The following is a 15,750-nucleotide window of genomic DNA, read 5'->3' as shown; positions in this document are numbered from 1 at the left end:
GAACTAAGCAATTTAGTCAGCTTGTTTGTTTTGAAGCAAGCCAAATTAAATAACCCATTGTCTTATACAGCACCTCTTTGAGCTACGTGGGATGAGCCAGCCAGTCTGAGCTATAAAGAGAAAAGCTGTGTTTTAAGCATCAAGCTGATTACTGCTTTCCACTTACATGTTAAGAATTGAAGACTGACTCCCTTTTAAGACCAGAAGCTAAACAAAGCATATTAGTTGGAAGCTTACTTATAACTGTTTGTGATCTTACAAGTGGCAGCTGCTATGTTTGGAAAGTGAATTTAGCAAACATGAACGAGAGGCCTAGAAAGCGAATATCCATCACATACCGTGGGATGATTATTGGTGCCGGACTGAGACACTTTCTGAAAGTTTGAGTATCTCGGAAACTGCTGATCTCCTGGGAATTTCATGCACATCAGTTTCTAGAGTTTACAGAGAATGCAACGTAAAACAAAACAAAGCATCCAGTGAGCGGAAGTTCTGTGTGCAAAAGTGCCCTGTTAATGAGAGAGGTCAGAGAAGAATGGCCAGACTGGTTCAAGCTGACAGGAAGGCAACAGTAACTCAAATACAATAGTGGCATGCAGAAGAGCAACTCTCAACACATAATACGCTGAACTTTCAAGTGGATCTGCGACACCAGCAGAAGGCCACAAACGTACACTCAATAACCACTTTATTAGATACAGGAGGTACCTGATAAAGTTGCCACTGAGTGTTTATTCGATGTTTGCACAAGCCCATGGACCTAAGCTTATTTCCATTTCTATATTTTTATATAAAGTGATAGGCCAAAACAAATCTATTTGAGGCTAGAAGTCTGTAAACAGAATGCTTATGCTTTTTATGTAGAGATTAATATATCTAAGTACTTAAATTTTATCAAAAAACATTTGGAGACATGCACTATCCAGGAAAACATTCCCACCTCAATCCCAGAAATACTCATACAAACATACACAGGTGTTATTTCACAGCACCTTAACCTCCAAAAGCAGGTGGGCTTAACACAAATTTCCCCATGGGTGAAAGAGACTAATCAGTAATGCTTATCAAGCCAAAGTATATATTAGTAGGTGGAAAAACAAAGTAACTGTAGTCTCACTTCGTCAAAGTACATCACATTGGGACTGAGTCTAATCAACAGGTACAGTACATCTAAACTCCACACGATTACTCTATGCCTTTTATAAGGTTACTGTACATTTGTTTTCAAATGTAGAAATGCTGATATTGCTAATGTGGTATTTGTAAACAGTTCAAATTCGGTTTTGTAAATACAGTAATAATAACTTGCATACATTATTTTATTGAAAGGTAACAATGACATTTGAGGAAGCATCAATTTTACTGTAAAATGAATTATGGTTGTTATCTATTTTTACAGCTCCACTGTCTGTAAAAGCACAGTGGAATGAGGTAACTCAAGGGGGTCACTTTTCACTGGTTTGCTCTAGAGTATTTGAAGCCACTTGTCTGAAGAGCAAAGCTGTGAAAGCCAATTTGGTGTGCATTTCCTTTGTGCAGTTTATAAGTTAAAAATCTTTATCTCCTGAGGATGCCTATCATTGTTCTTAACACTACCAAAAAACAGAATCATGACTACCCATGATAGTTAAATTGGAAGATGAACTTTGAAAAATTGTGGCTGAACTGCAGCCACGACGGACAAAATTGCAAAATCATTGCCCTGCTGTTTATACCAATAACTTGCAAATGTCTTGGAAATACTTACTTTTCGGAGGGAAAGTAATTCAATTTACATGATACCTATTAACAACCCTTTATTGGAGCTGTTCCTTTCCAGCAGTTGGGTTACACAAAGAAGGTTTCATTATAACCATATAACCATATAACAATTACAGCATGGAAACAGGCCATCTCGGCCCTTCTAGTCTGTGCCGAACGCTTACTCTCACCTAGTCCCACTGACCCGCACTCAGCCCATAACCCTCCATTCCTTTCCTGTCCATATACCTATCCAATTTTGCTTTAAATGACAATACCGAACATGCCTCTACCACTCCTACTGGAAGCTCGTTCCACACAGCTACCGATCTCTGAGTAAAGAAATTCCCCCTCGTGTTACCCTTAAACTTTTGCCCCCTAACTCTCAACTCATGTCCTCTTGTTTGAATCACCCCTACTCTCAATGGAAAAAGCCTATCCACGTCAACTCTATCTATCCCCTTCATAATTTTAAATACCTCTATCAAGTCCCCCCTCAACCTTCTACACTCCAAAGAATAAAGACCTAACTTGTTCAAACTTTCCCTGTAACTTAGGTGCTGAAACCCAGGTAACATTCTAGTAAATCTTCTCTGTACTCTCTCTATTTTGTTGACATCTTTCCTATAATTCAGTAACCAGAACTGTACACAATACTCCAAATTTGGCCTTACCAATGCCTTGTACAATTTTAACATTACATCCCAACTCCTATACTCAATGCTCTGATTTATAAAGGCCAACATACCAAAAGCTTTCTTCACCACCCTATCCACATGAGATTCCACCTTCAGGGAACTATGCACCATTATTCCTTGATCACTCTGTTCTACTGCATTCTTCAATGCCCTACCATTTACTATATATGTCTTATTTGGATTATTCCTACCAAAATGTAGCACCTTACACTTATCAGCATTAAACTCCATCTGCCATCATTCAGCCCACTATTCTAACTGGCCTAAATCTCTCTGCAAACTTTGAAAACCTACTTCATTATCCACAACGCCACCTACCTTAGTATCATCTGCATACTTACTAATCCAATTTACCACCCCATCATCCAGATCATTAATGTATATGGCAAACAACATTGGACCCAGTACAGATCCCTGAGGCACACCACTAGTCACCGGCCTCCAACCTGACAAACAGTTATCCACCACTACTCTCTGGCATCTCCCATCTAGCCACTGTTGAATCCATTTTACTACTTCAATATTAATACCTAACGATTGAACCTTCCTAACTAACCTTCCGTGCGGAACCTTGTCAAAGGCCTTACTGAAGTCCATTTAGACAACATCCACTTCTTTACCCTCGTCAACTTTCCTAGTAACCTCTTCAAAAAATTCAATAAGTTTTGTCAAACATGACTTTCCATGCACAAATCCATGTTGACTGTTCCTAATCAGACCCTGTCTATCTAGATAATTATATATACCATCTCTAGGAATACTTTCCATTAATTTACCCACCACTGATGTCAAACTGACAGGCCTATAATTGCTAGGTTTATTCTTAGAACCCTTTTTAAACAATGGAACAACATGAGCAATACGCCAATCCTTCGGCACCATCCCCATTTCTAATGACATTTGATATATTTCTGTCAGAGCCCCTGCTATTTCTACACTATCCTCCCTCAAGGTCCTAGGGAATATCCTGTCAGGATCCGGAGATTTGTCCACTTTTATATTCCTTAAAAGCGCCAGTACTTCCTCCTCTTTAATCGTCATAGTTTCCATAACTCCCCTACTTGTTTCCCTTACCTTACACAATTCAATATCCTTCTCCTTAGTGAATATCGAAGAAAAGAAATTGTTCAAAATCTCCCCCATCTCTTACGGCTCCACACATAGCTGTCCACTCTGATTCTCTAAGGGACCAATTTTATCCCTCACTATCCTTTTGCTATTAATATAACTGTAGAGACCCTTCGGATTTATTTTCACCTTATTTGCCAAAGCAACCTCATATCTTCTTTTAGCTTTTCTAATTTCTTTCTTAAGATTCTTCTTACATTCTTTATATTCCTCGAGCACCTCGTTTACTCCATGCTGCCTATATTTATTGTAGATATGTCTCTTTTTCCTAACCAAGTTTCCAATATCCCTTGAAAACCATGGCTCTCTCAAACTTTTAACCTTTCCTTTCAACCTCACAGGAACATAAAGATTCTGTACCCTCAAAATTTCACCTTTAAATGACCTCAATTTCTCTATTACATCCTTCCCATAAAAAAATTGTCCCAATCCACTCCTTCTAAATCCTTTCGCATCTCCTCAAAGTTAGCCTTTCTCCAATCAAAAATCTCAACACTGTGTCCAGTCCTATCCTTCTCCATAATTATATTGAAACTAATGGTATTGTGATCACTGGACCCGAAGTGCTCCCCAACACATACCTCCGTCACCTGACTTATTTCATTCCCTAACAGGAGATCCAACAATGCCCCTTCTCTAGTTGGTACCTCTATGTATTACTGCAAAAAACTATCCTGCACACATTTTACGAATTCCAAACCATCCAGCCCTTTTACAGTATTGGCTTCCCAGTCTATGTGTGGAAAATTAAAATCTCCCACAATCACAACCCTGTGCTTACTACAAATATCTGCTATCTCCTTGCAAATTTGCTCCTCCAATTCTCGCTCCACATTAGGTGGTCTATAATACACCCCTATAAGTGTTACTACACCTTTCCCATTCCTCAATTCCACCCAGATAGTCTCCCTAGATGAGCCCTCTAATCTATCCTGCCAGAGCACTGCTGTAATATTTTCTCTGACAAGCAACACAACACCTCCCCCTCTTGTCCCTCCGATTCTATCACACCTGAAGCAACGAAATCCAGGAATATTTAGTTGCCAATCACACCCCTCCTGCAACCATGTTTCACTAATAGCTACAACATCATATTTCCAGGTATCAATCCATGCTCTAAGCTCATCCACCTTTCTTACAATGCTCCTAGCATTAAAATAAATGCATTTAAGAAATTCTCCACCTGTTCCTCTCTGTTTATCTCTAACAGTACAAAGAACTTTACTATCTTCTTTTTCTTCCTTCTCCCATACATATGTTCCTACACTCGGGTTCCCCTCCCCCCTCATACCTAGCTTAAATCCACTGGAGCCTCTCTAGCAAACCTACCTGCAAGAATATTTGTCATCCTCCAGTTCAGATGTAAACCGTCCCGCTGGAACAGGTCCCACCTTCCCTGGAAAGCTGCCCAATTATCTATAAATCTGAAGCCCTCCCTCCTGCACCATGTCTTCAGCCACGTGTTGATCTGCATTATCTTACTATTTCTAAACCCACCTGCACGTGACACTGGTAGCAATCCTGAGATTTCTATCCTGGAGGTCCTGTCCTTTAACTTGGCACCTAGCTCCCTAAACTCACCTTTCAGGACCTCCTCACTCTTCCTACCCACGTCATTGGTCCCTACATGGACCACGACATCCGGCTGCTCACCCTCCCTCTTGAGAATACTGAGAACTCGATCCGAGATATCGCGGACCCTGGCACCAGGGAGGCAACAGACTATCCGGGATTCTTGATCTCTTCCACAGAACCTCCTATCTGTCCTCCTAACTATCGAATCCCCTATCACTACTGCTCTCTTCTTTTCCCTCCTTCCCTTCTGAGCTGAGGGTCCAGTCTCGGTGCCTGAGACGCAACCACTGCAACTTGTCCCTGGTAGGTCGTCCCCACCAACAGTGTCCAAAACGGTATACTTATTGTTGATGGGAATGGCCACAGGGGTGCTCTGCTCTTCTGTCTATTCCCCTTCCCTCTCCTGACAGTCACCTAACTACCTGTCTCCTGACTATTTCTGCCTCTGCCTTCCGAATGATCCGAAGTTCATCCAGCTCCAGCTCCAGTTCCCTAACACGGTTTGTCAGGAGCTGCAGCTGGATGCACCTTTCGCAGGTGTAGTCATCAGGGACAGCTGTGCTCGCCCTGACTTCCCACATACTGCAAACGGAGCACTCAACTGCCCTAACTGCTGCCTCCATTACCTACTCCTAATCTAATTAGATTAATTAAAGGAGTTTAGCCGGCCTTACCTCACCTGGAGTGAAGCTCGTACTCAGCCTCTGCTCGCTATTTAAATTCTCCTGCTGCCTCACGGGCCGACTTTCACGCGCTTGCGCAGTTGTGCCCCGTTCAAACCTCGCCTCTGCCTGTTCCCACCAAAGCCTGATTGAGCCAAAGCCGACCCACTCTGCCTCAGTCCACTCCGATGATGGCCGCTGTATATGGCGGTCTATCTTTTTAAACCTTTGGTGTGCTACGTCATGCGCCTGTACAGTCTAGCCTCTTTGCCGTGATCAGTTAAAAAAAATCAGCTTCTCTTCGAGCTTCTTTTACCTCTTCCCTCTCCGCCTCTTGCTGTGATTTAAATTCATTGTCTCTACCTGGAAGATAATCCAAAAGGATCTCTCAGTAAGAGAATCTGGAAGAATTCAGCATGTCAAGCAGTATCTGTGGAGGCAAAAGGTGTACGTTGGTGTTTCAGGCCAGGATCCTGCATTAAGACAGAGCGAGAAGAGGAAAATTGCCAGACTTCAGAAAGATTTCTCATCCATCTTTTGTCAAACAAAGTCAGTCTTAATTCCAGTGGAATAAAATTTGGAAAGGACCTTAAATAAATCTTATTTCTGAAAGGAGTTTGGAAATAGTTCTGAAAAACTTATACTGATTTGAAATTTAAATCTCTTCATAACCTGGAATACAGAATTTTAAATGTAGATCATGTTGGGTTTCGTATTTGCCTTTGGACAGGTTTAGTTTTGAGACATCTAAATGAAGGCCACTGTTACATGGAGTCTGTAATATGGGCATGAAAAATTAAGATGAGAAAATAAGGTAAACCAAGAAGCAATGGATGAAGAGATAGAAAGTCAGGTTTATAAAACATGCAGGAGTTATTAAAGAAATGTTCAGAATTTCATTACAGAATAAAATGAACTCAGGAATAGTTGCAGAAGCTATAATCATAAAATTATGGTAATGACAGAGGATGAATCAAGTTAATTCCTGTTTTACATGTTAGTTTTTAATGGATGAATACCAAAAGAGTGCTACTTTAGAGAGATTAGTAGTAAGAGGATTTTGTAGAGTCGTTTGAAATGTCAACTGATAGATGTATCATTTCACAAAAATAAATGGGATTTGAGGTTGTTACATTACTTTATACATTATAATGAACTCAATCAAGGAACATCATGAAAAAGTTATTTTGTTAATATTCACGATTTTGTGTCTAACTAAGCTGCAAGTAAAATATAAATTACTGTTAATGTTCGGCAGGTCAGGCAGCATCTGTGGTGAGAGTAATAGGGTTAATGTTACAGTTCAGAGTGAACGGCCATTAGATCATCCTGCACCTGGTCCCCCAGTTGAACACACTGCCAAACTGCCTGAGCCCCAACCTGTTCCAGATACAAAGGTCTGGTGAGACTGAGATTCTGAGGCATATCACAAGGCAGAGTGATGCACCATCAATAACTCTCAGAGACGTGAGTTAAGGTAGGCTTTTATTGGCTGGAAGAAAGCACAAGCAGCAAGAGCCCACTACACAACATCCTGGAGACTGAGGAAGGGGCTGTGCCTCCAATCGCCTTTATACCGGGGTCTGTGGGAGGAGCCACAGGAGCAGTCAGCCGGGGGGGGGGGGGGGGCGTGTCTAGACAGGTATATGTAGTTCACCACACAAAGCCAGCTCTGTATTGTAAGCAGATCTCATGTGCAGATACTGCCACCTTTCCTCTGTAATGCTATAATATCCATTGACAGATCATCACTGCCAAAGCATTTTGAATTATTTTAATTGGCTCTAAAATATGTTCAAATTTACTACAATTCTTTATATAAAAGAAAAGAAAAAATGTTACATTTATTGAGTCACCTGAAAGTGACAGTAAATATTTAAAACATCTAATAAAGTAAAATATGTAAACTACTTTCAGGTGTAAAGGGCCACAGACATTATGTAAGCCCTCCTTGATATGTAGCTGACATAAAATGCATTAGTATGTTAGTGCTCAACTGCTGGAGTCAGAGCTGATCCAGCTGAGAGCACCGTGGGAAGAGCATTGGTTAGACATGTAGGAATTTAAGCTTCATCTTCTGAATTTAGCTAAGACATGCTGGGATCTGCTGAATGTTTCCAGCATTTTCTGTTCTTACTTCAGATTTACATTTTGGGTTATTTTGCTTTGTTAATTAAACTTCCACTTGAAATTTTAAGCATATACTCTTTATTAATTTTTATTAATTTTCCAATTCCCCTTGAATCCAAAATTAAGACCATGGAATTTCACGTGATGCTGATTGTGATTGGCTGCTTTCTGCAAGGGAGTCAGGGACTTAAGATTGCGGCATTTAATATCCAGAGATTTGGTCAGTCAAAACTTGATGATCCCGTAACTCATGACATTCTTATCCAGGTAAGCACAATTCAGAAACACATTTTGTGACAGAAGCATATCGAGTAAGCACTTAATTTAGTTCTTCATTAGATTTTACAAAGGTATGATCTCATCACCATTGAAGAAGTCATGCATTCTGATAACAATGCAATTACAAATCTCGTGGAAGACCTGAATCGGTAAGTAACAAGAAACTTTAATCACAGTTTCAACGCAGTAGCAGAATAATGCAAGCTGAGGTTTAGGTGAATAATAAGCTGTGCTGATTTTAACTGTGTGAAATCTGAAGATTTCAACTGCTAGGCCACATCACCATTCTACATCATGAGTCTCCTGCTTAAAGCTAGTGGCAGAGATGATTGACAGGTGGGGCTGCATTTCTGGAAGTCAATCCTGAGAACTGAAAACTAGGACGTTGAAGTGTTAGTAGACTTTCTGAAAAATATACGTGCATGATTCCATTTTCTTATGCATTATACAACCAAAAATTAATCTTTTCTGGAGTGAACAACCATTTCCAAGTTGCATGGTGCCTCACTGGAAATTCGACCCAGAGCTTTCAGGTATGACTCACCTTGTGCTCCTGACATAACCTTCTTATCAGGGTATACAGGATGCTACTGTTTCCTGTGCAGTGCTCCATTTAGAGTATTGCAGACAAATTTGGATCATTCTGACACAAGATATTCTTCCAAAAGGAGCAATAGACTAGAATACCTGTCAGTAGAGTCAATTGATCCTTTCTCACTCCCCTCCTGCCATAAGGTTGTGCTAAACTCACTATCTCTGCCCAGTCTCCATGCTGACATGAAACTATAGTGCCTTGCTTTGCAGGCATCAATCTCCTGAACTGCTAGTCTCACTGATTATCATCACAAGACACCAATCTCCCGAGTTGCCAACCCATCCCAACCATTCATAACAGCCAGGACCCCATGCACTCCCCCATTGCACTGGCGAGAGCTCAGACCAAATTGGCCAGTGCCATCAGCCACTCTGATCCTCCAGTTACACCTTGAACTGCTGTGGTGGTTGTCATATTTTGGAAATAACTCAGAACTATATTATGAAGTCTATCAGTTAGGTTGCTTCAGCTGTGCTTGAGATCCAAAGTTCACTGTTGCATTCTACTGTATTGCCCACTTAGAAGGATGTTTTAGGTGTAATAGAATTTGAAGGCCATTATGGAAAGAACTTGCAGTGGTGCCAAAGTGAGAACAGTATTAATCAATAAGTGATTGATGAATGTAGAGCAGTGGATGTTGTCTACATGAACTTTTGTAAGACATTAGACAAGTTCCCTCATGGTAAAAATTTAAGATGCATGGAATCTACAGTGACTTGGTTGTTTGAATTCAGAATTGGCTTGAATGGCCGACAGATCTTACTCTGATCAAAGATCCTTGGCTAGCATTGTTCTGCAGGGATCCATACAGTAACTCCTATTGTTTGTAATTTCTTTGCAGCAGCAGAGGCAGAGAGAAAATCTACTGAGGGTTATAAGATCAAGAGACATAGTCAGAGCAGGTAGCAATATCCAAGTCCAGAGCACCCTGAAAGTCATTACGCAGGTGAAGAGGGTAATAAAGAAGGTGTATGCTATGCTTAACTTTATTATTTGAAGAACTGAATTCAAGAGCTGGGAAATTATGTTGGAGCTTTATAAAACTCTAGTTAGACTGCATTTGGAGTATTGCATTCAGTTCTGGTCATCTCAAGATAGAGGAAGGAGATAGAGGATTTAGTGAAGGCCTTTTAAGGACAAAAAAATAGAACTGCAATTATAATTAGATATCTATTTCATCATTGGCCAAAAATGACAAATAGTATCAACAATTCCAAAACGTGCTTGGATTAAAGGGTAGGTACTATTGGGAGAGGGTGGACAAACTAGGGTTGTTTTCTCTGGAATAACAGAGGCTGAGAGGACACCTGATAGAAGATTGTAAAATTATGAGAGGAGAGGCATAGCTAAACTAGATAGCCTGTATCTTTTTTCCAAGTAGAAATGTGTAATGTTATTATTTTGATCTGATATTTTAATCTGATTAACAATTACTTTACTCTCTCTAATGAGGTTTTCATGCTGCACAATTGAATAAGATTTTATTGGAAATGGAAAATACCTACTGAAGATGGAATTCAAAATTGAAGCCAATGTTTGGATCTGACAGATATTGCCTCCCACTTTAAAATGTTTTTTTTCATCTTGAGCATAACTTGAAGATATTGCATACTTTTCCACTTGGAAATTTGCATGAATTATTTTAAGACACTAAAAAATGTTTTCTTTTCAGTGCAACCCACCTAAGCTACAACTTCATTATCTCTGACTACCTTGGACGCAGTTCTTATAAGGAAAAATATGCATTTGTATACAAGTATGTCATCTATTTTAGTTCAGATATTTTATTCTATGTTGTACTGATGGAACTTTGGGTTAAGGCAGATGAGTTATGTTACCTGGATTTATTTACTTGTTCTGCTAAAATTGTTCTATTTTCTTAACTGAGTAAGTTCCCCCATCCCATGATCTCCTTTGATTCATGAACTGAAAGGAGGAAAAACCATGGATCTATATACAAGTATTTTTTCAGAATCCCTAAAAAGACACAAAACATAAAATATGATGGAAAAGCTGCAGATCTGAAAATTGACTAGACAATGATGGAAATACCTGGTTAGAGGTTCAGATATTTAGAAAAAGCAGACATTTCTCCACTTCTTGCCATCCGGCTGAACAGCACACTCACCTTATTCCCCACCACCGCTCTGGAACGATCATGGACCCTGCTTCCTTGTGACAATCTAATTTACTTGATTTATAGCTCGAGTTACTCAAAATTTAGCTATTTCCTTTCATTTCCAATCCTGTGAGTGCTTTTTCCATAGTATCAGCACTGCTCATATGAATGCTCACCCCTATCACCATTGTAACTGGAATCATTACATGATCAGTGGACAATTTAAGATTTTTAAAAATACATATTATCCATTGATTTAAAGATTTAGATGGATGTAGGCCAAATACAAGTAAATGGGACTAGCTAATACAAATGCAATATATTCACAAAGAGGAACCATTGAAACAGGGAACAAAAATAGGAGTGAAATTTAGATTTTGCATCTTGAAATGCTGTTGAGAAACATTCAGAAACATGTCTGCAGACTATATTTTAAGCACATACTGCTTATAAAATTATTATATAATTACAATGTTCAATGACTTTTTAATTTTATGAGTTTCATTCTCTGGGGTCTAATTTTGACAGAGAAAAAATTCTCAAGCCTATGGGATGGTACCACTTCGATGATGGGTGTGAAAAATGTGGGACTGACACGTTCATGCGTGAACCTTTTATAGTGCACTTTCACTCTCTCACCACAAGTAAGGATTAGTCATCTGGTTACTAAGCATTTCTTTTGATTTTTTTTGAGAAAATTTTGGCTAACTGAAACTGTAATTTATTCAGGTGAACCTGATAAAAAATAAATCTATTTTAAGTGTTATGATTATCCATCTTCTAATCTTGAAGTACAAATGATCTACTACTCTACGATTCCAGAGTCAAGGTTTTTCATGACATTGCAAGTTTTTTAATTATTTCATTAAAATTTTACAGTATCTTTTCCACCTTACAGAAAATCATTTGACCGATAGAAGGATGGCAGGCTGGTTTTAGCTTTCACATGATTTCTCCTTAGCATGATGTTGTAAGGCTTTCGATAATCCACAATCTGATCTTTCTTCTCTGTAATTCAGGCAACTGACAAGTTACTAGAGATCACAAATTCATCACATTTAAGACTGGAGCACAACTGTGCATCCTACCAACCCAGAGGTCAAATTTTAAATCTGCAACACATTACTTTATCTTATACTGAGAATGCCTGGTACTACTGCTAGCATCACCAATGAAAATTACACAAAATCAGCCAAATTAGGGAGTATCAAGAGCAAGCTATACAGAGACCACCATCTTTTACACTGTTGGAACCAAACCCATCTACAAAACCAGCCAATAAGCATAGCAGGAATTCACCAATTGTCACCTCCTTCCTGGCCATCAGCTAGGCACTTAAAGTTAAACTGTTTTTACTTTGGCACAAATGCTTGTATTTTCATATTTAAAAATATTTTACTCCTGTCTTTAGTTTGAGAAACTAGTTATGTATCTGGCAACTGATGGATTCTTCTGAATGGATTCACTGTCATTTTTATTTAATTAAGATGTGGTTCTTCAAACGTTATGAATATTCTGATAGATATTTAAATATTTTGATAAATCCTAATATATTCTGATATATCCTTATTTTGGTAACAATATCCAATTGAGTTATACTAATAAAATAGCAGCATGTATGCGCTCTTACAGATAGTAATAGAATAATTTTTAAAGTGATGAATTTTTGAAAAGTATGTTCTGAAATACTTGCCCAATTGTATTGTTTTCTAGCTCCTAGTAAATGAAGTCTTGTTTTAGAAACTGTCTCATTTTAGCTTGTTTCTTGATGTTATGCATTTACTTCTTTTTTCTGATTCTTGGAGGCAATGCTTTGAAATGGCAGGTTTTTGGAGTAGAAATTTGTCTTTGGTCAATGGTGCTAAGTTGACATTTGGCATTAAACCTCCATTGTGCTCCCTTCCCAATTATCCATTTTGTGGAAATGGTTACAGCTGATACTATATGTTATTTTTGGCCAATGATTAAATAGTGATCTAATTACAGTATAATTCAAGTTCTATATTTATTTTGTCTTTAAAATACCTCTGATGGGTGTAACAAAATAAACAGCTTTCACAAACTTCTTCCTAATAACATGTGGTACAATTTGTATTGACAGTTGTGAAGGACTTTGTTCTGGCAGCCATCCACACCAGTCCAAGTTATGCTGTCAGAGAGGTTGATGCCCTATATGACGTTTGGGCTGATGCAAGAAAACACTTCAATACAGAGGTATTGTTGACAAAGCCAATTGGCAAATCTGCATTCAACATTATTGCATTAAACATCCATCTACTCAATGAACTATTTTATGAACAATCTTTCTACCTCAGCTTTGTTTTTACGCTCCACTTTTTTGTCTTCTTTCCTCCCAGTAACCTGTCGTTCTCCAGTAAGTTCCCAATAATTTGGTTACAGTCTATTTTTGTCTGAGTCTCTGCCAGCTTCCTCCTCACTCATACCTTTGTTTGACAATAGCAGGGCAATTTTGGCATAATGCAGTCTTTGAGGTTCTTGTATCCTGTGTGAGCACACTAGATCCTGTTACTCATCTCTTTTGATAGGGAACCGAGAACAGAATTTTGACAATTGATGAACCTTAGGTGCAAATCCACATCACAATCCTATGATCCATGGAATGGCAGCCATTTATATTTACGTAACAAATACCATAAAACTCTAAAACATAGGGGCCGATTAATTAGTCTGTTCAGCCCATTGAGTCTGCTCTGCCATTTCATCATAGCTAATTTATTATCCCTCTCAATCTCATTCTCCTGCCTTCTCCCCATTACCTTCAACGCACTTACTTGTCAAGAACCTATCAACCTCTGCTTTATATATATCCAATGACTAGGCCTCCACAACCATCTGTGGGAGTGAATTCCACAGATTCACCACTTCCTAGCTATTGAAGTTGCTCCTCACCCCTGTTCTAAAGGGATGTCCTTCTATTCTGAGGCTATACCCTCTGGTCCTAGCCTATCCCACTATAGAAACCATCCTTTACACAACCAGTCTATTTAGGCCTTCCAATCTTCAATAGGTATACCCCAAACTGTACAAGTGTGCATAAATATATGAGAAAATCTGGCCAAGGAACTGACCATGAACTGGATATAAATACAGCAGAGGACATAACTTGGTGGCACAAGGCACGGAACAAGCTTCAGGAGCTTTGGATTCATTCTGTAGTCCCCTCATTATGTATAGGCATCTAAATTGCAAAATAACCAGGGGACTATTAAAATTGTCCATCTAAGCATACTTGGGACAGAGAATGAGCAGTAAATCTGGTGATCAACCCCAACTCCACTCAACATCAAAGGTTCAATTAAAATTATCCAGTTAGATTCATCTTCTTCGCTCATGGAACAAACATTGCTATACCAAAAGCAGACCAAAAGGTAGATTGTATAGAAAAATATATTTCTTTCATTGAAAGGTAGCGATATTAACACTTCTGGTTTATTCTAGATAGCACAATAGATCGAGCAACTGATTAATAATGCTCTGGTTCCTTTCATCACAGCATAGCTGATGTTTCATCTCTTGCTAATGTCAAATAAGGCGAATTAAATAAGCAGAACAGTGTGAAGTTCAGTAAAACCAGAGGTGCTGAAATGTGGGATGAAAACAGAAAATGCCAGCGACATTCAACAGGTCAGGTAGCATCTGTGGAAGGAGAAAGACATTAATTATATTTTCTTTCCACAGGTGCTTCCTGATGTGCTGAGTGTTTTCATAATTTTGTTTTACTACAAAGTGAAATTCCCTCTGCTGAACTATTATTTTAAATAGCATACTCCTAAAAGCTTGTTTTTATTTTTATTTGTATTTGGTTATATAAAATAAAATATTAGCTATTTTGACAGATGTAACAGTGTTCAGTACTTTTTGATCATGTAATTTATGCTCCCAAATAACAGCTTACTCACTCATTGCAGTAGAACACATCCAATCTAACTCACTTCATTGTCTCTTGGTTTTTATCACACAGAACATTCTGATACTTGGAGATTACAATGCAGCTTGTAGTTATGTCAAGGAGGAGGACTGGTCCAAAATACGATTGCGTAAATATGAGAAATTCCGTTGGTTGATTGGTGATAATGTAGATACAACTGTTAGTAGAAACACACACTGTGCCTATGACAGGTATTGTTCAGAGCACATTGACTCAAATATTTGTACTGCATGTATTTTCTATCTCAAAATTTGCTTCAGTTCATCTGCATTCTCATCTTGACATGACTTTGCTTTTATTCTTTAGGTTTGTTGTAACCACAGATGGACTGCTTGACACCATAGTTCCTGGCTCAGTGAAGGTCTTCAATTTCCAGGAAGCCTATCACCTCGAATATCAAACGGTAAAAATAAAAAAAATATTAATTTGGAATGGAATTTCCTCACAATGTTAGAAAAATGCAAAATATTTGCCAACATAATACTGAGGACCCAGGTTGCAGCAGTTGATTTGGGTATATTAATGTAAGCTCCCTAAGAGACGATAGCCTTGTGGCCAAGTTAGTATTTTCAAATGCTGGAGGCAGTGTCTGCTGTGGCTGAAATGGCCCACATAGCAATGGTAAGCCCTGTTGGGTCTAGTGTACCTGAAGGTAGATTAAATTGGGTTGGTGTCCTGCTTACTCTTCATGAGGGTTGTTTTATCCTCTGCATAAGACCATAGGACATAGGAGCAGAATTAGACCATTCAGCCCATCGAGTCTGATCTGCTATTCCATCATGGCTGATCCCGGATCCCACTCAACCCCATACACCTGCCTTCTCGCCATATCCTTTGATGCCCTGACCAATTAGGAAACTACTGCCGTAAATACA

At 38.9% G+C, this 15,750-nt stretch overlaps 1 protein-coding gene across 3 annotated transcripts in view; it reads left to right on the top strand.

Annotated features, from left to right (window-relative positions):
* Positions 1 to 1,025: 1,025 nt before the first annotated feature.
* The window catches only part of LOC140741421 (deoxyribonuclease-1-like), a 28,495-nt gene continuing 13,770 nt past the window's right edge, over positions 1,026 to 15,750 (top strand). For all 3 annotated transcript variants that reach the window (XM_073071591.1, XM_073071590.1, XM_073071592.1), the window contains exons 1-8: positions 1,026 to 1,159; positions 8,060 to 8,200; positions 8,273 to 8,361; positions 10,480 to 10,563; positions 11,455 to 11,570; positions 13,028 to 13,140; positions 14,909 to 15,066; positions 15,182 to 15,278. In XM_073071591.1, the coding sequence (XP_072927692.1) occupies positions 8,063 to 8,200; positions 8,273 to 8,361; positions 10,480 to 10,563; positions 11,455 to 11,570; positions 13,028 to 13,140; positions 14,909 to 15,066; positions 15,182 to 15,278 (795 nt within the window). In that variant the 5' untranslated portion in view covers positions 1,026 to 1,159; positions 8,060 to 8,062. The remainder of the gene's footprint in view (positions 1,160 to 8,059; positions 8,201 to 8,272; positions 8,362 to 10,479; positions 10,564 to 11,454; positions 11,571 to 13,027; positions 13,141 to 14,908; positions 15,067 to 15,181; positions 15,279 to 15,750) is intronic.

Source organism: Hemitrygon akajei, chromosome 18 (assembly GCF_048418815.1).
Source record: "Hemitrygon akajei chromosome 18, sHemAka1.3, whole genome shotgun sequence".
Taxonomy (NCBI): Eukaryota; Metazoa; Chordata; class Chondrichthyes; order Myliobatiformes; family Dasyatidae; genus Hemitrygon; species Hemitrygon akajei.
This window is presented reverse-complemented; position numbering and strand designations above follow the sequence as displayed.